Source organism: Tremella mesenterica (genome assembly GCF_000271645.1).
Source record: "Tremella mesenterica DSM 1558 unplaced genomic scaffold TREMEscaffold_5, whole genome shotgun sequence".
Taxonomy (NCBI): domain Eukaryota; kingdom Fungi; phylum Basidiomycota; class Tremellomycetes; order Tremellales; family Tremellaceae; genus Tremella; species Tremella mesenterica.
The window spans coordinates 803960-821913 of NW_006711229.1; the positions used below are offsets into that span (position 1 = coordinate 803960).

Sequence of the window (17954 nt, forward strand, 5' to 3'; positions counted from 1 at the left end):
AAGAGAGCTTATGACTATTGAAATAAGCACTGGGTAGACACAATCACTAGTGACCTTGAGCAGTACAATATTCGAATACATGAGATGGTCAGATGTGCTTGAAGCAGAGGAATGGCTTATTGCTTCGGCACCTTATGCCCATTATCTGAGGAACACAGTTAAGAGGCCACCACTGTCCCACATGGATTTCGCTTCTTCGCCCATGTGTACGGGATGAGACTAGACACCTGAAAGTATGTCTTTGCAGGCAATAGACCCCCTTGGATGTGCTTGACATCTTAGGAAGTTTGATCCCTTCCAAGAGTTCTGTCCATATTTGAGGCTTCAATCCAGGGAGTCACCAACCCCCCCTCTGAATTTCGCTAGATTGCCCACTACTTTGCTTTTAAAGAGACATGTCTACAGAGCACTTTCATATGTGTGAATACCTGTTTCATGTGGCTATGGCTTCATAGTTGGTTGACCGACTTCGCAGATTAGTGTATGAGCTGCAGAATTTGGTTATGAGACAAGGTATGCTCAACTTCATTGGGCAAGTCTATAAACCTGGCATATTGTGTGTCCAGGAGGACTGCACCTGCTAGGAAACAATGGAGGAATTCGACCGATGCACAAGGGTAGCTAGCATAGGTGCATGTTTTGGGCATTTTGCAACAAGATTCGGAGGGGTTTTCGGTGTTTCGGGAGTGCCTTCGGACTCACTTGGGAAAGATAATCAAGCCCCAATCTGCATCAAACCAAGTGTATTTTTACATCCAGAGGTATATTAGTCATTATATTCATGCACAACCAGCTGTGATACCTCTCTACAGGCGATCTATGTAGTAAGTCATGGAAGGTACACACTTGTCCATCAATTTTTTCACTTTCGGACTGAATATAGACTCATTTGCTGGATCCCGTGCAGCCATTGCAAGCACCAGTTGAAGCACACTTGTTCGTAGTTTTCTACTCTCACCTCTAGCCAGAGTTGATGATTTCACCCCAAGCACAGAAGCAGTCGGTCTGATTCCCTGGAGAAGAAGACATGCAGCGGCACATGCTAGAGGACCACAGCTGTGTGAGTCCACTTGTGTAACCCAGTCCAGGTTATCCCTGGTAGCCTGGACGTCATCATTGAGCTTGGGAGTAGCACTGTACTCACCTGAGAATTTGGAGCAATCAACCAACCCATAGCTTCAGCCTCTGTTGCTATGCCTTTTCTGACTTCCCAGGACAAACGGCGTTCTAGCAGGCGTGACCATTGCTATTGATCAGTGACGCTGCACCTCATCGAAGTAATTTTGAATGACCAACTTACCTTCTTCTGTTCGGCCGAATCATACGTCCCCCCTGCCCCATCATACATCAACACCAGCTTCTGTGGCCCAAAGATTACCAGTGTCTCAAAATGGGACCTCGACATCAGAACCCCAATGTCACGAGACCAACTAACCAGCATTGGGACGATATAACAGTGCCCTTCAGAGGCAGCGGTCTAAACCACTGTGCTAAAAGGCCTATTAACCGGCGGTTACTGCATACCGCCGGTCGCTGGTTAAATACCCAACCCATCCTATCACTATCACTATCAAACTGTCTTGTCACTTCGTGACATTATGCCTTCCCTTTCAGCCCCATCTGGGGCCCCAACAGGGAAGGGTACGATAGGCCGAAAACTTTCTCCGAGAGGGAGGTTTTCCAAGTAGGGACTGAATTTGACCCAGCCCACCCTGGGAGTGGAACCCAGGATCCTAGCAGTAACCGCCGGTTAATCTGCCTTTTAGCACAGTGGTTTAGACCGCTGCCTCTGAAGGGCACTGTTATATCGTCCCAATGCTGGTTAGTTGGTCTCGTGACAGATTCCTTCAGAGGCAGCGGTCTAAACCACTGTGCTAAAAGGCCTATTAACCGGCGGTTACTGCATACCGCCGGTCGCTGGTTAAATACCCAACCCATCCTATCACTATCACTATCAAACTGTCTTGTCACTTCGTGACACCCAACTGTGTTCTCTTTCCTCCATTGCCCGTCCTTGCCGAGAGAAGGCCATGGCGTACTTCCAGGTATGTATGGGTTCCAGTTGTCACCAGCAGCTAGGGTTCGGTAAACAAATGAGTTTGGTATGGGGTCAGACATTCCAATCCCCAGATTCACACAATTTCGGATGAAAGCTGACACCGAAAGCAAGATATCATCGATTCCGAAATTGGTGTACCACTCATTCCTTCCGTAGAACTTACGCAACGTTTTTGACCCAAATGTGGAGTCTACACCCTGCAGCTTCAAGCCCTTATGCTCATCTTCGGCCATGTCATGAAATGTAGCTTCCATCTGGTCGCACAGGTCCTCAAGGAGATCGTCCGAAAGGCTATCAACATCTTGAAATGTGCTGACGGAGATGAGAGGTTGAAAGGATTCTCCCGAACGCCACTGAACTTGTGCTAGTCTTTCGGCAATGACTGACTGAGCCTTTTCTAGTTGACAGTACTGGGGAACCTCGGGTGAGGGAGAGCGTTCAACAGTGGGAAAGACACTTGGAGGATCAATGTCCATGGATGATGATGGGGAATCTGGTTCTGCTGTAATGTCTTGAGAAGCTACAGTGGGATTGAGACTGATAGCTTGATCGCGGGGAGCCGATTCACCCTGGGGTGTGTTGGTTTGGCACAGGATGTTGCTCGAGGAAGGCCCGCTTTCGGGAGGTTCATCACCAGGTGGAGAAATATGTGTAGGCTTCGGAGGGATGGTACCCTGAGAAACTGTGGGAAGAACATTGGGCTGAGAAGCGGTGGGGTCTGTAGGGGTACTGGTGGGCGCCAAGCTTGTGGACTGGACATCAACTGGGGCAGGTTCTTGTTCCGTTGGGTTTGGAGGAGGAACTTTCGGATCTCCCGAATTCGGAGGTTCAAGCGTTGGCGGGGCCGAAGTTGGCAGCTCCGAATTTGAAGAATTAGCTGGTATGGCGTCCGAAACGGGAGGTTGGGGGTTTGGTGCTTCCAGTGTTGGGCCTTCAGCTTTTGGTATTTCAGGATTCGAAGCCGATTTTGACATTGCTTTCCCACTTGGCTTATTCAGTCGTCTCTTTTTGGCAATGGGTTGACTTGCTGATGGCTTGACTTCATCTTCCAGTGTATAGAACAGCAAGACCGGGAATCGTGTACCACCGAAAGCGTCCCGGTTCAGAAACATACGAGAGGTTTTTTCGTCGTCAATCTCCCACAGCACATCATCATGCTTTATCAAAGCCACATAGTGTCCACTGGTCACCTGCACGGTGTCCCCCTTTCGGCAGAGCATTCCCTTCAATCTGTACATTGGAAGATTGCTCGGGAGTATAGGAGGAGGTACGGCCGAAACCTGAGCTGGGTTGATAGTTTCGGGAATGTCAAAAGGGTGGATCACTTGGTGTGCAGAGGCGTTTCGGAGATCCCAGACAATGTTGAGGAGTAACATGCGGGGCAGGTTGTTGGATTCCAAGGACATCTTGGCTCGTGCTCGAGTGACGGCCATTCGTCCATCACATGGTACCGAAAAGCAATGTTGGGGACTGCATGAACGCCACAATGAAAGGTTCATGAGCTGGATGAGGTTAAGTGATGAGCCATGTGGATAGATTTGGAGAACGGCCATCTGCTTCTCCAGTGAGGATGTCTCTTGCCTGACAGGGACTGCGTGGGAACAGGGCTGAAAGACATATTCCCAGGTTACTCCGAATTCGAATGTGTTCCGAATCGGGTTCTGTTCAATGATCTGATTGAATTTGCTTGTCATTCTGAGAAACAGTTCACACGGATCATGCTGAGATTCTTCATCTATCAAGTTCTCACCTGCATATCAGCAAATGAACATGCTGATTGGCAGCAATGATGGAGGAAGGGAACTCACTTCGGAGGATTGGTACAATGTCCTTCAGATCCACCAGCCGTCTAGTTACCGAAATGGCTTTAAGAAAGTCACCTAGTAACACAATCAAAGAAGGTGCGTGAGGCCTGAGAGCGTCATTAGCATCGTTGAATGCGGACACGAAGGCTGGGATTCGGAAGACAATATGGAACAACGACAGAGCAAAACAGGATTGAAGATAATTCTTTGCTCCAACAGGTCGATCTCGTGGTGGTAGTGCGTCCCGAGGAATGCCAGCTTTTGTGGGGGCTGTCTTTTGGCGATAAGGATGCAGAGGGCGGTGAGCTGCTGGACGGCCACCCTTATCAGCCTCTGGTCTTGAAACCGGTAACGTAGCAGTGGTTGAGGGATGGTCGCCAGCATGGTTGAGGAATCGGTTTCGGCGGGTAATGGGCGAATCGGGCTCGACAAAATCAAGGTTGGCACTATCAATGCTGATGAGCTTGCCCTGTTTCGGAGGCTGCTCGGAGGACCAATCATGCCACACAGGCTCCGAAGGGTCATGTCCCCAATAGGCAACAAGGTCTTCTTGATCCAATGGATAAGATATCTCTCCTAACCGTCGTTGTAGCTGTATAGCTCGAGTCTGCAGTCGCAGTTCGTTTGCCGTGACACCATTAGAATACTTTTCGGAGGAGCCACAAGTGTGAAAGCAGTACAATGCCCAGAGACCCGAGCACCTTTTGCCTGTTTCGGTAAAGTATCTGCAGGAGCATCGTTCACGAGTTTTGTCTTTGATCCCACAGTAATGTGAGTCAGGTGTTGTTTTGCTCGATTCGGATGATGTCACACAATATGTATGATCTAGTTGACCTCGCAATGACATAGGCATCTCGTCTCCGAAACATTCCCTAACCGCCCCTTGCTCCCAAAGCTCCAGTCCTTGAAGTATGTGTGACAGAACCGTGGGGTCACAGCGGGCAGATGTTGGTGGTGAATGGAGGTACATGGGAAAGTAAACGTCGATGATGATTGTGAGGAGTTTGTCTATACGTTTGTTGGCTCGAGATTCAAGGAATACTCTGTCAAAGGTCCGAAATGCCGCTTCAACAAAGTTGTTTGTTGAGAGAGTACCATCTCGGGTGTGATGAGGTGGCAGACCATAGTCGACAAGGTATCCCCTCCATCTGTCGCTGAACCATTCAGACAGGAGCCAGGTTCTGATTTTGTCCCAAATTTCGGGATCGTTATTGCTGATTGCCGCAACATCGGCTTCTAGTCGAGCAAAAGCTTCTGACCAAGACTCCTCTTCGGAACATCGTTGGCACCTCCGAAGTGCCACGAGGAAGGCAAAGGCTTTTTCGGTACCCACCAGATCACTCCCAAATAGCCGAAGTGCTCGAGATCGGGCGGCGTGCATGAAATGAAATTGGCATAACCGAATTGGAGTTCCCGGGAAGACCTCCTCAATGGCCTTTCGTTCAGCGTCATCACAATCAATCATGAAATGTAGTGGAAGGAAATCCTCCTCGTGAATGTATTCGGCGTTGATGAGGATTTGCTCTTCATTCTCATATTCGGAGACCACTGATGATTTGCCCTTGAGTAATGCTTTCGCTTCTTTCTTGATAGCCTTTCGGATAACGCTCAAGAATTCGGTGTAGGAATCGGTGTTGGCGTGATTCGAGACCATGACAGCTACTGGAGCATTGTCAGCTCCGAAACAACCCGAAACCCTTCAAACCACAGGACTCACCAGGGACCATATGACCATATTCATTTACTGTGGCTAGCAAGGTGACGGGACAGCGTATTGCATTCTTATTTCTCCAAGACGAATCAAGAAAGAGGCCCCGATCTGTGGCATGCCGAATTGCTGATTGCAATGCATGTTTCGGACTGATGATTGCAATGAACGAAGAGTCCGCTGGGAATGGCTGAGTGCCACCGAGTGCCAGGCCTTCAGGATATTCACAACTGACAGTCAGCTCATGAGGACAAGGAAACGCTGGCTACATACTGCAGGAAAGAGCTTGGATTGGCCTCATGTAAGATACTTATCGCCGCCAGTGGTAGCCGATCCAGCCTTTCCTGCCGCAGAGCCGTTCGGATGGCAGTTTGGAAGTCAGTGGTGGTAGGAAGACGCTCGGGATAATTTGCCTTGACCCATAGGACATAGGGGTGAATCTTGCAGAAGGAATTGTACCACCGAAGCCGAAGACGTGAATCAGTCGTTCCCACCAGAGTTGCAGCATCGTGTAGTAGGTTTCGGAGATGTGGCAAAATCCGAAGTAATGTCAACGGGTTCGGTTGACCGTGATATGCAGCTTTCGGGCGGACCAGACAACAGACCCCTTTTCGGATATTGCTGGGAGTCATTCGTATCTGAGAACATCAGCTTAGTGAAGATGAATCATCCTTAGGTGACCCACCTCAAGAAAAAGATCACACTTTAAACGTGCTCTTGAGGAATATCGTGCGCTGGCAGCAGTTGGAGGGTGAGCTTTGGCTGTTGTTTGTGTTTCATCCTTTGCTTTAGGCTCAACATGGTGGTGGACACTGTCCAAAGTTGGCTGGATCTGGGTACAGTTGCCACTGCATCGGAAGATCGACCGAAACACTGTCCGATTCGGGTATGACACGACAGCACTGTCGGAGACAAAGAAGAGGCCATGTCTTCCCCTGATGTCGGCGGGTAATAAACCAGGGGGATCCAACCATTCCACTTGCACACATTTGGATATATGCTGGGTCTCAATGAGGTAGTCCTGACGCTGATATATCAACGGTTGTAAATCTCCGAAACAGAACACTGACCAAAGAGTCAAACGCTTTCGGAATATGATGAAAAGCCACCTCGAATTGTTCATAGCGATCATCATCCACCAGGTCAGGATTCGGTAAACGACAGAAGGTTTCCAAAGCACGTATGTTGACCCCAAGACTAGCGTCCGTGCGAGGAGCTTTGAGTTCCAAGAGTGGAGCCTCAGGACGTGGTACGGAGTATGATTCGGAAGAGATATTGACAATTCGGAAGCGCCCGGCCGCCTCTTGCCTGGCAGTCATGATCTCATCTTCCACCGAGATAGGATTCAGAGGTTGAGAGGGAGACCATTTCGGAACAGCAGGAGACAATGAAGCTGAGGGGGAGGCCATGACAAGCTCTGTCCAGGGTGCCGAGTCGGGTGTCACAATACCAATACCGTTGGAGGATACAGGAGTATTTCCTGAGGCAACTCTCCTGTCAGTTGATACATAAGGGGGGTCCGAAAGTACCCACTGGGATCAGCCGTGGACAGAGGCATCTTGTGATTGGAAGATTGGGGGAGAACACTCTGTGGGCTTAGCTGCGAGGGTCCGGGAAACTGCTCTGAATTATTTACTGAGCATAAGCTTCAATAAACCAAAAGGAAAAGGGTCTGTCTTACAGGGCACCGAAACCGAAACTGACTGGATTTCCGAAGCTGCCTTGTAGATAGAAGAAGACTCAGTACGTTGGGAAGGACCGGCTACATAGTCAGTAAGGAGTAATACAAGTTTCGGGGAAGAAACTGACATGTTGATGGTGTTTGTGCACTAGGAGCATAAACTTTCGGAGGTCGACCACGAAAAGGCGACTTTCTCTTTAAAGCGTTCAGAATGAGTTGATCAGCTTGATTATTCTGAGACATAAAGCTTGTAATATTGGGTGAGTAAGTCACTGTTGTGTTTAGATTGAGAGAGAGAGATGAAATAAATGATTGTGCCCCAACACCGCCAAACAGTGCCTAGGGTTGAAGGAGACATCCTTTCGGGGGCGTTTCCGAATTTGAACTCCAAATGGCTATAGAGAACCAAGGACTCCGAATTTGGAGGTTCTGCCTGCATGAATGGCTTCAGAATACGTGTGGCAACACATAGATATGCAGGAAGCCACGGTAGGATGCATATTCGATACAGGGGGGATTTGGGGACATTCCGTAGGTATTTGGGTCAGTAGTGGAGGGATCCTCGGGTTGAGTGACGTATTTTGGGAGAAAGTGGCAAAATTTCGTCGGGATTAATTCGAGTTCCGTCGGGATTATCCCTACGCGCGTCGAGTGGGGGAGAGTTTTTCGAGGATGGATAGTTCCACTTCCGTCGGAAGCATTAGTACGTCATAGTAGAACGACGTTAGGAGAAGAGTCACTTGGATCACTCGGATGCCGTAGAGTAGAAACTATGTCAACTACTTACCTATAACTTACACTACGGGTCACCTCCTACTATACTTGCTGTCTATAAACCGCTCAACCATTACTTACTACAAGTACACTATTACCTCGCCACGATCCCCGCTCGCGATGATAGTTTGTAACCTCTGCGGTAACGCCGTCAGTCTGCTCAACGCTCCGTGTCCCAAATGTAGTGGTCGAGGCATCGGTGAGTCAGGCTTCTTACTTGAAACTTGCCATTGCTCATTCTATCAGAACATGCTTCCGTGATCAAACGTGTTCTAACTCCAACTCAGCAAGCTGGTAGTCCAGATCGTTGGGCTCAGAAGTGAGAGCATCTCGTCTTGAAGGTCTCCTAGCTCATACCCTAGATACACGACTACTCCCTCACCATCACGCGACCTAACAGTACCTGACGTCCCACTCGTTCCTTCGGCGAGTATTCAATCCCGACCCAACCTCCGGCAAACACATGCCAACAGTCCCTTGCGTAACCATAGTACTATTGACATCTCTTTAGATGTTCACGACAGTCAATTGGCTAGAGGTGAGTCTTGGGGTCTCAGCGCAGAGCTGATAGTGAAGTGTACGGGTCGGTGTTAGATCCTCGAGTACAACATCCAGAGTGTAAAGCCTGTTCTTGTCAGATCAAAGCGGGAAATAAGCTTTACTTAGCACCGTGGGTCGTTCTCAAAGTCAAAGTTTTGGCAACTAAGAAGCTAGGAGATTGATTTCGGGGATCAATCAAGGTGATGTCTTATGCAGAGGATGTTATTCTACCCGGTTTGCGTTAGGTACCTGCGTAACGTGTCAGCAGGTGATTCTGGGTGATAAGGAAGAGGGTAGTGGGGGTGGACACGTCAAAGATGGTGCTGGACATCTTTGGCATGGAAATTGTTTTAAATGTACCAGTGAGTTGAAGACTATCGGAGTGTCTCGACTGATATCTCAGGATGTTCGGGACCATTATACGATCGGGATCATGTCCTTCTACCCATGCTGTCGCCATGTTGTATCGAATGTTTTGATCAGCAAATATCTACCCCCGAAAAGTCAAGCAAAACTACCGGTAGCGAGATACCACACCCCGGTGGTCGATATGCTAGACCTGGGACAGTCCTGGCTCCCAAGAAGATGGTACCTCAAGCACCTATTACCTCTTTGAATCCTGAGCGCACACCGCAGCAAAAGTCGCTAGTGGCTTCGATAATGCGACGGTTTGAAGACCCCGATACTTCTTCCGGCGAAGGAACCACCAAACCTCATCAAACCCCGCTGCCACACACTGATGTCTATACCCGCAATGCCCATTCGTCTCCGTCAATCACCTCTCAATCGCCGCTGCACTACATCTCCCGAGTACGATCCTCCTCTCCACCTCTAAAGGTCGAAAATGCAACATTTCTGTCACGTAACATGTCGAAACCTCCTAGACCCACTACTCAAGGGTTGACGGGGCACAGCAAATCCCCGGGAAGATCTCGGAGCATGTTATCTTGTCCTGGTTGTCTGTCCAGTGTCGCTTTGTTGGACCGAGGAGTTGTTCGTGGTCCACACGGACAGCTATGGCACCAGAACTGTCTCAAGTGTGGAAAGGGTGGTCTGGCCATGGGATTGCCTCTTCAGTCTCAGGGATGTGGTAAAGTCTTAGATGCGTCGGCGACGGTTGACAAAGAGGGAAATGTTTGGTGTCGGGCCTGCTCTGTGAGTCGTACCTAGTCGGACGATGTGATTGCTTATTGATGACAGCTTTTCCTTCAAATTCCCCCAAAGGCAAATACCATGACTGTCTCCTCTAAATCCTAGCAGCTCTTCTTAGGTAATCGGGAATGGTGCTTGAGAATCAGCTAGGATATACATACTGTATGTAAGAATGGGTTCCGGAGCATGACACGTTGATGCATAATGCCTATTATTTAGGTCATCGTAACGTTACGAAGTCGATCTGGGTGTCCCAGATACTCTCCGAGTTCTCTTGTGTTCAAGTACAACTCCATTATCGACCCCATCGCTGGTACGTTTTGATCGCTTAGAACGTGATTTGGCTACGGATATCGGTTTGACGTCTTGGATGATTTGATCGACCATAACGACATTTTTTGACTCGCAGAAGCCTAATTCGTCTGATACCGAGCACGACACCTCCGCCTTGACTTGAGATAGTTTGGATACCGGTCGGATGGGAGGTAAATCAGCAGCAAACATGACAGCTTGACACCATCCTCCTAATGGACCCCATCGATCAGCAAGGAAAAGTTGAATATCGTCATACATCTGTTTCGACATGGTTTTGTTACGTAGTCTTGATGGGAAAGAAGGATGTCTTGCCGCTATAGAAGCAACATGGGTATCTACAGGAATTAAAGATGGCTATCATAAGTTTTTTGAATTCCTCATAAAGATATTTACTTGATGAGAATCAAAAAAACTCACTTGATCTAAAGACATTAACATTACACAATCGGCAACTTTTCGTCCGACTCCTTTTAACGATATCAAACATTCCCCTATCACATCTAAATCCTTTTTCCTCAAATCAACCAAACCTTTCTCTATAGATCCTGGATTCGAACCGAATTGTTGACGTAATGACTTGATTGAACTTTCGATGAAACTAGCTCTATAACCGAATCCTAGTTGACGTAAATTCGTTTCGAAGGAATCTGGGAAATCCTCAGGAATTGGGAATGGGTGATATGTGATGGATGATGAACCTTCGAATTGTTCAATGGTGAATAAAGGTTTAGAATAATTTATACTTAATTTATGCATTAATGATGATATTCGAGTGATATGATTATTAGTTGAAGTTATGAATCTGAATCATTAAAATCAATCAGGTCTTTCTTCTTCTTTTTTTTTTTTTTTTTCAATACTACTCGTACTCGAGTAAACTTAGTCTTTCCCACGGATGTATCGAATGAATAGAGCCTTTCGAACAACCTTGACCTCCGGTTATCAAACAGGAAGGAAATGAAGGTACCAACATTTATCAAGAGTCAAAGCATAGGAATTTTCGTTCGAAATACCCGTGACAAAGAACACTGTGTAACAGTATGTATAGATTTGATTAGATGGACTTACGAAATTAAACATTCCCAAGGATCTTGTCTTAATACTCGTACTCCTATAGCTTTTTTATCAAACTCTATCTTCCCAAATAATTCAGTATCTCGATCTCTCCATTCTTTATATAAAAGAGAAAGGTCGGGATAGTTGACAAGTTGAAAATAATCTTCTAACCATTGACGCGTTTCTTCATCTTTGCTCGTAGATCCATCGGGTAATAGTGAAACGTAGTGAAGTCGATGGATCGATTGACGGAGGAAAATCACTCGGCAAGGGTTACGAATCGCCCTTGAATATTCCTCCAAGGGTTCATCTGGTCCAGCAGCAGGAAGAGTTCGTTTGTGCCAGAGAAAAGATTGACCGACAGGAAGGGTGTTGGAAAGACTGAGATTGGAGAGAGTCGTTGGTATACTGCCCCAGCCAGAAGGGAAAGGTGGCCTTGAGAGTGTCTTGATCATAGGTGGCATCAAGAATCAGTAGAACTCGTGATCGTAATAGTGGTGGTGGTGACAAGTTGAAGTAAGTTACTCAAGTACGATGCAAGATGAGCTACTCTGCAATCGGACAGCTCAAATTGACCACGTGATGCTAAGCTGCATGCTGCACTGTACTTGCTCGTCCTCCTACGATATGCATGCGGTCCTCAAAGCCTCTAACGGCTTCACCTAATTCACGACACTATGTAAGACAGAGCGATGACGAGATAGAGAGCCATGACTGTCCTCGTCAGCCTACATCTCTTACAGATCCTACGTATCACTCACGGTATATCCCTTCCATATAATTCGTTCGTCCTGCACGTCAGTCGAATATACCGCGAGACAAAAGCTGGGCCCACCGTCTTGGAGCAGATAGTTTACCAGGATGACCGATACAAACAACACTATCGTTTCGAAATTGGCCTATTGTGAGCTTGTATCAAGTCATCCGTTTCAGACTCACAAAGAATAAGGTCAGATCTTTGTGAAGAGGCCAAGCGATGAGGACGAGGAGTGGAATCATCCCAGCTGCGATTTGCAGAGAGCTACCTAAAGCCACACCGAGACTACTCATGTCAGCTTGATTCTTGGGTTCACTCGAGCGGAACCTACGTCAGTTCCATTTTGCCCTTGCAGGCCATCCACACCGAGGTGACGTGTTCGGCGGCGTTCCCGACCAGTGGCAGAAGGATTAGACCAATGAATCTGCAATCAGCAAATATCCCCTGATGGAGAATCACCAGACATACCTCTTCGGCAGATGCCATTTTTGGGCGGTCTCGTCAATACTTCCAACCAGGATATCCGCACAGAAAGCCGTGATGACGGTAATGGCAACCAGCCAGATACTGGCGGACCATACATCCATGGAAGCGACCTCCTCTTCTTCCGCCGCCTCGGCCTCGAAAAGAGTAGAGTGAGAGCGCAGCTGGAAATAGAGATAGCCAAGGTATGTCAAGAAGAGGATGATAGAGGTTCCACGAGACAAAATGAGGAGACCGTGGAGCGATGAGTCGGCTGGATCGGGAGCGCCATCTTCAAGGAGAGATTTGGCTGCATCAATGTCCATTTCAGAGGCGTGATCTGAAGTCAGGGACTCGCTTAACGGGGCCACTTACATGCTGCTGGAAGAATCAAAGTTATACAGGCCAGAGTGAGTAGCGATGAACTTGACTGGGCGGCCGTGGCCTGGAAAGTCGATTCGAAAAAGAAGAAACCGGATCTGTGGTATTCATCAGTGTTCGAACGACTTTTCGTATATGCGCACGTACGCGAAGAAGGACATGCCAAGGACGAGTAACAAATTGGATATGACACTTCCCAATAACGAAGTCTGAACCAGCCGCAGTTGATCTGAAAATCAGCGAGACCCGATCATACAGCGGACAGCTCACTTTGCATCAAAGCGACGATAGCTACGATGAGCTCGACTGCATTCCCAAAGCTGGATACATCAACAGAAACTCTCAAGTTGATCGAGCACCTACGTGGCATTCAGTAATCCGCCAAGAGTCTGCCCTACCTTGATGGACAACTGTTCGGTGCTATCACCCAAGAGCTGTCTGTCAATTCACTCTGTAGAGACGCGATAGTTCCTCACCTTGGCCAGCGGGACGATAGCCAAGAAGGAGAGAGCGAACCGCCAAGTAGCTGGCCATTCGAGTTTGTCGGCTAAGTCGATCAGTTTGGAGCTAGTGTGTGTACTGCGGACAGACCAATGATACTGAGGGGTACGAATACGAGAAGTACGTTGATGTAGGAGCCCAAGATAAGATGCCGACTGGAACCGAGGATATCAAATTTGTTGCTGTGCTCGAGGTGACTACTATGAACCGAGGCGGCCGGGAGCAGCGGTGTGGTTTCTGCCGGAGGCATGATGCAGAGGGAGGAGGACCTATTCGAGAGGTAAACAGCGGCCGGAGAGTTGCAAACAATATATTACGCCGAAGCAGATGGCCCGGTTTTGAGAAGGAGTTGGTTGAACAGCAGGGTAGAGTAGAGTAGTGACTTGGGCAGAGTGACTTGGCCAGAGGCTTGGCGTGAAGCACGGGTATGACGTCGTGTTTACGTAAGCTGTCTTCTCCAAGCGACAGGTGAAAACAAGCCCGTGTCCTTGCTTCTTTGTCATCCCTACCCATCCACCCCATCGCCATCGCCATCGCCGTCACAACCCTACATCACACAAAAGCCTAGCCAACTCTCTTCTTGGGTCACACCCTCTACCCCTACCCTCATAACCACCGAGACCTTCTCACTGATAGACCTCACCACTCGACTTAGTCAAGTCCATTGTTCACCCTCGCGCACGTTCTCACTACCGATGCCTTTTGTCACAATCTGAAACCATCTCTTTCTTGTCAGCGCCAATAATCATGCTTTACATATAGTCCACTTTGTAACTCTCCTCATCAACTTCCATCCTCATCTGTCGTACCACTCATCCTGGAACTCGTTCGTTTCAGACTCACACCTAATACATTCCATCACAATGTCAACAATGGTCTTTGCAAGACAGCCACTCTCGCCACCACATGTATCTCCTTCCGCCCTTTCATCCGTCGTGGTATCTGAGAACGAGTCGACTCATGGGCCTAAACAACCCGGTCCTACCTCATTACTTTCGGCCATGATCAACTCACCGGATCATCGAACGTCTCAGTCTCGACCACAACCCTCATCTGCCGGCCTCACCACCTCCGCTTCGTCGGCTTTGTCCAGCCCGCACAGCATCCCTGATCCTATCCTTCGCCGATCCAGTGTCACATCCGCATCCGATCATGGAGAGCCGCATGCACATCTGAGTTTGCTGGAAGCTCTGGATGGCGTCAGCACCAAACTAGGTTTGGTTGCTCGAGGTGATGCTGCAGATGTGAGTGATTTTACAGACCTTGCTCTTCAACGATTGACGTATCAGAAACCTCGAACATCCAGGCGGAGGTGTTCACTCAAGTTCGAGGTGGCACCTGTCACCAAGGGATCCGACCTTAATCATCACGCGGATCATCCTCCTCTCGATACAATTGTCCCTGCCGATGACTCAGACTCCGATGATGGCTATATGGATGATCTCGATGAAGGATCTGATAGTTCGGCGGAATCATCCACAGAATTTCCTTTTGCTCGTCCAACACATTACGGACCTCGTCGTTCTCCTACTCCCTCTCCACCTGTTTCAGGGGCCATTTCCCCCCCTCCACCTCGACGCGGTCGAGGTCACATACGTGTAGCCGAGGATACGAATGTCAGCGATGAACGGTGTTCGCGCCATCGTAGTCCGCCTCCTCGAACGTCTGCCAGTCGAGAACGTAGAGGTTCGAGAGGGCGACTTTCAGATGCTGGTCCTCGTCTCGGCCGAGCAGGTAGTCCCATGCCATCCAAAGTTTTCACCAGTAGTGACGAAGAAGAGCCAACAAAACCATCACATCCTCAACGGGGATGGCTCAGCGACGACTACGGCATGCGTAAACACCCGGCTCATCCACCTGTCCCTCATATCTCTACGTCGGCTCGTCAAGATCCCGCTGCTCACTCTGTCCCCATGGCTCGATCTCAGTCATTAGCTGAACAAGGCGTGCGAGGCTTTTTACGTCGAGCTTCCGAGCATATACCGGGCTTCAAACGATCCGACCCCGCACCTCCCCCCGAAAATGACAAAACGACCGGCTCTGTTCCACTTGTTGCGCAGTCTACCTGTCCTCCTCAAGTGGATGCTACCCCGGCGACCGCTTCCTCGCACGTCAACTCGACAGATCTTGTGCATCAGCTGGAATTGACGCTCTCGCTGGGTCGCCCAGTCGACCTCGCCCGGTCCCGATCGCTTGGTGCCAAGGTTAGCTTCAAGGATCCAGCGGGCGGAAGGGGTCATGAAATGCGAAGTCACGGATAGAGTTGTGGATGATATTAGACATTGTATATGCGCTGGAGAGCAGAGGGATTGAAACTCGTGTAGCCATGTAGCTGATATTTATGAACCTCTGCATGCATTTGAAACAAACGAGTGGCTAGCGGCGATGACCGCCTGTCCGCTTCAAAAGTTGTTCCTCTTTCGACTTTGACCTGGTCAGATCACCGTAGTATTCCTCTGACAAGGCTACTGTATTTCAGTATCTCTCTCTTCCGCTCTACCAGGCTTTCGTCCTTCTTCCCACCTTCACAAGTACCGTTCTAGTAATATTCAAACATGTCGGCTGTCCGGGGTCAGGTACGTGAGACAAAAAGCTATGTACAAAGTGCTGATAACCTTTCAGACAGCTCTCGCCCTCACAAGAACTTGGCATCATGTTTCCGCTAGAGATCGTGTGCTCGGAACGATGGCAAGTCGGATAGCTTGGGTTTTAATGGGTAAACATAAACCCACATATGATCCTTCTGGTCAGTTTGCAATTCGTCATCTCACCATATGACTTTTGCTCACGTTGAATTTCAGTTGACGCTGGTGATTACGTGATAGTATCTGATGCGTTAAGCGTGAGATTGACAGGTAAAAAAGGAGATGAAAAGATTTATCGTCATCATTCAGGATTCATGGGTGGATTAAAAGAAGTTCCAATCACTCGAATAAGAGATAGATATCCAGAGGAGGTAAGTGTATATTTCTTCCACATATTATCTTTATCAATCTATGTCCCTCTTTCTCTTTTCCCACAGGTGTATTAAACCCATGATTATTATGAAAAGTAATATTGTAACTCGTGACTATGAGAGAAAGAGTAATAATGAGTGATTTGGTTGATTTTAAACAGATTATTCGTCGTGCTGTTTCTGGAATGTTACCTAAAAATACATTCCGAAAAACTCGATTGGAAAGATTAAAAGTATTTTCAGAAGAAGCACCTGAAGTTTACATGAACAACATCATGAAAACTTATACTACTACTCCATCTTCTTTATCTTCCACATCTTCAAACGAATCATCACTTTGAAATATTCTATCATAGTCATATGCATGGACACGGACACGGACCGTCAAATGGATTTGTTTTTTTTAACTCATCGTGACTACCGTGAGATTGATATGGTATCATCAACCGACCTTGACGACGGGTTAAGAATTCATTTCAAAACATCTTCTCATCGATTCTTTCTTCTTACCATTCTTTAGTCTGATTCACTTACTAATTTTACTACTTGGTATCAACAGTCGGGTCAAGGTTTTCATATCGATCGAAACAAGTTAAAGAAAAAGATCTTGACGAAATGCAATGACGACCAATACGACTTGTATAGGGATTGGGATGTCTTGGGCGGTAAATGGAAAAGGAGATACACCTTGTAAGTTTTTACCTTCAGTCTACAAGTTATCATATGAGATCACTCATTTTTCTAAGGTAAAATGTACCAAGATCTCATCAATATCTGCTCACCATGTAAGTGAATTATTAAATGAAAGTGGAATTGCTCAAATAGTCAGTCGTCATGTTCCAAATCGACCTTCCGCCAGTGATGTACGGATGCGCTTTGGGTAACCCGGGTAGCTGTTGTTGTTCAAGTGTTGCTTTTGCGTTATTTGAGGCATGTCTCCTGTGAGTATAATCATTGAAAACATCTTGATGATCATTGATGGATATATAGATGTCAGAGGTTAGTCGACATAATTCCATTGTTCATGGATCAACTTGATAATTCAGGAATATGACAATTTTGTCAAAAGCTGAAACGTTGAACACTTTTTTAGATGGATGTAGTAATCCTCTCATGGGAGAGTAAGTCGTTATCTCTCCATCCAGAAGTTCTAATCATGTAGCGTACCTGCCATTGTTAAAGCAGCAGGGACCTTCACTATGCCCCCTTGGGCTTTCATGACTCAAGATCCGGCATCAACGTGGTGAGTCGTCTTCTCCCTCGTTCCCCATTTTGTCATCATGGTAGGACAAGTGCTCAAAAGAAAAAGGAACCCAGTCGCCGCATCTATAAATGCTACCAGTGCTAAACAATCAACCACCACCAGGACTATACTCTCTCCTGTGGCAACCACAACACGGACGACGACGGTCAAGACTAAAATCACCAACGGCAACGGTCCGACTGTGACCGTTCAGCAGATGAGAACTTTCTCGATGAGTGACTCCATCACAGCTTCTCCTACTTCACTCCCTCTCATATCTTCCACAAACTCGACAGTGATCACCCCTGCCCCCGATTCGAGCCCACCTCAGCGTATCAGCACTGGTGCCATTACTGGCGCTGTTATAGGTACATCGGCAGGCTTGGTAGCCTTATCTGGATTATTGGTTGTCATCTATCGAAATGGCGGGTGGGTCATTTTCAAACCTACTTGTGCATCACCGCGCTCACCAGCAGTCGTTTACGACGACGTACCTCTCCCATCTCGTCGTTGCGCCGTCGTCAGTATATAGAAACCGCCATATGATTTTATCAATCAAAGGGG

General features: G+C 47.8%; 7 protein-coding genes across 7 annotated transcripts; 4 read left to right on the forward strand and 3 right to left on the reverse strand.

Annotated features, from left to right (window-relative positions):
* Window positions 1–732: 732 nt before the first annotated feature.
* Window positions 733–7496, reverse strand: TREMEDRAFT_62326 (uncharacterized protein; the record flags this gene model as incomplete). Its single annotated transcript, XM_007004607.1, has 15 exons — window positions 733–817; window positions 847–1121; window positions 1145–1246; window positions 1301–1397; window positions 1436–1575; window positions 1660–3809; window positions 3868–5526; window positions 5582–5802; window positions 5846–6210; window positions 6258–6404; window positions 6447–6599; window positions 6643–7061; window positions 7106–7207; window positions 7254–7334; window positions 7382–7496. The coding sequence occupies 15 exons, from the start codon at window positions 7494–7496 to the stop codon at window positions 733–735; spliced, it is 6111 nt and encodes a 2036-aa protein (XP_007004669.1).
* A 2454-nt stretch (window positions 7497–9950) lies between these two features.
* TREMEDRAFT_68703 (uncharacterized protein) lies at window positions 9951–11545 on the reverse strand (the record flags this gene model as incomplete). Its single annotated transcript, XM_007004727.1, has 4 exons — window positions 9951–10166; window positions 10191–10388; window positions 10452–10836; window positions 11103–11545. 4 exons carry the CDS (start codon window positions 11543–11545, stop codon window positions 9951–9953), a joined length of 1242 nt encoding a protein of 413 aa, XP_007004789.1.
* A 212-nt stretch (window positions 11546–11757) lies between these two features.
* Window positions 11758–13441, reverse strand: TREMEDRAFT_68704 (uncharacterized protein; the record flags this gene model as incomplete). The annotated part of the gene is made up of 12 exons (XM_007004728.1): window positions 11758–11804; window positions 11852–11881; window positions 11926–11989; window positions 12030–12132; window positions 12179–12271; window positions 12316–12649; window positions 12685–12788; window positions 12838–12919; window positions 12961–13010; window positions 13054–13124; window positions 13167–13237; window positions 13282–13441. 12 exons carry the CDS (start codon window positions 13439–13441, stop codon window positions 11758–11760), a joined length of 1209 nt encoding a protein of 402 aa, XP_007004790.1.
* A 225-nt stretch (window positions 13442–13666) lies between these two features.
* Window positions 13667–14758, forward strand: TREMEDRAFT_56937 (uncharacterized protein; the record flags this gene model as incomplete). Its single annotated transcript, XM_007004492.1, has 2 exons — window positions 13667–14435; window positions 14481–14758. Coding segments are annotated over exons 1-2 (455 nt in total), but the record flags the coding sequence as incomplete, so codon positions are not given.
* Window positions 14759–14777: 19 nt separating this feature from the next.
* On the forward strand, window positions 14778–15572 carry TREMEDRAFT_71640 (uncharacterized protein). Its single transcript, XM_007004773.1, has one exon. The coding sequence runs from the start codon at window positions 14934–14936 to the stop codon at window positions 15450–15452; it is 519 nt and encodes a 172-aa protein (XP_007004835.1). The 5' UTR covers window positions 14778–14933; the 3' UTR covers window positions 15453–15572.
* Window positions 15573–15645: 73 nt separating this feature from the next.
* On the forward strand, window positions 15646–16539 carry TREMEDRAFT_39067 (uncharacterized protein). The gene is made up of 4 exons (XM_007004439.1): window positions 15646–15767; window positions 15814–15937; window positions 15993–16147; window positions 16309–16539. The coding sequence occupies exons 1-4, from the start codon at window positions 15747–15749 to the stop codon at window positions 16486–16488; spliced, it is 480 nt and encodes a 159-aa protein (XP_007004501.1). The 5' UTR covers window positions 15646–15746; the 3' UTR covers window positions 16489–16539.
* Window positions 16540–16981: 442 nt separating this feature from the next.
* On the forward strand, window positions 16982–17936 carry TREMEDRAFT_62331 (uncharacterized protein; the record flags this gene model as incomplete). The annotated part of the gene is made up of 6 exons (XM_007004608.1): window positions 16982–17088; window positions 17138–17146; window positions 17194–17268; window positions 17310–17390; window positions 17514–17819; window positions 17867–17936. 6 exons carry the CDS (start codon window positions 16982–16984, stop codon window positions 17934–17936), a joined length of 648 nt encoding a protein of 215 aa, XP_007004670.1.
* Window positions 17937–17954: the final 18 nt, after the last annotated feature.

Excerpts from the sequence above, each read along its gene's own strand:
- TREMEDRAFT_39067 (XM_007004439.1), top strand. The coding sequence starts at position 15,747 with ATGTCGGCTGTCCGGGGTCAG. Across the intron at positions 15,768-15,813 it reads TGTCGGCTGTCCGGGGTCAG|ACAGCTCTCGCCCTCACAAG; the intron begins GTACGTGAGACA and ends ATAACCTTTCAG. Across the intron at positions 15,938-15,992 it reads ACCCACATATGATCCTTCTG|TTGACGCTGGTGATTACGTG; the intron begins GTCAGTTTGCAA and ends GTTGAATTTCAG.
- TREMEDRAFT_71640 (XM_007004773.1), top strand. The coding sequence starts at position 14,934 with ATGCCATCCAAAGTTTTCACCAGTAGTGACGAAGAAGAGCCAACAAAA.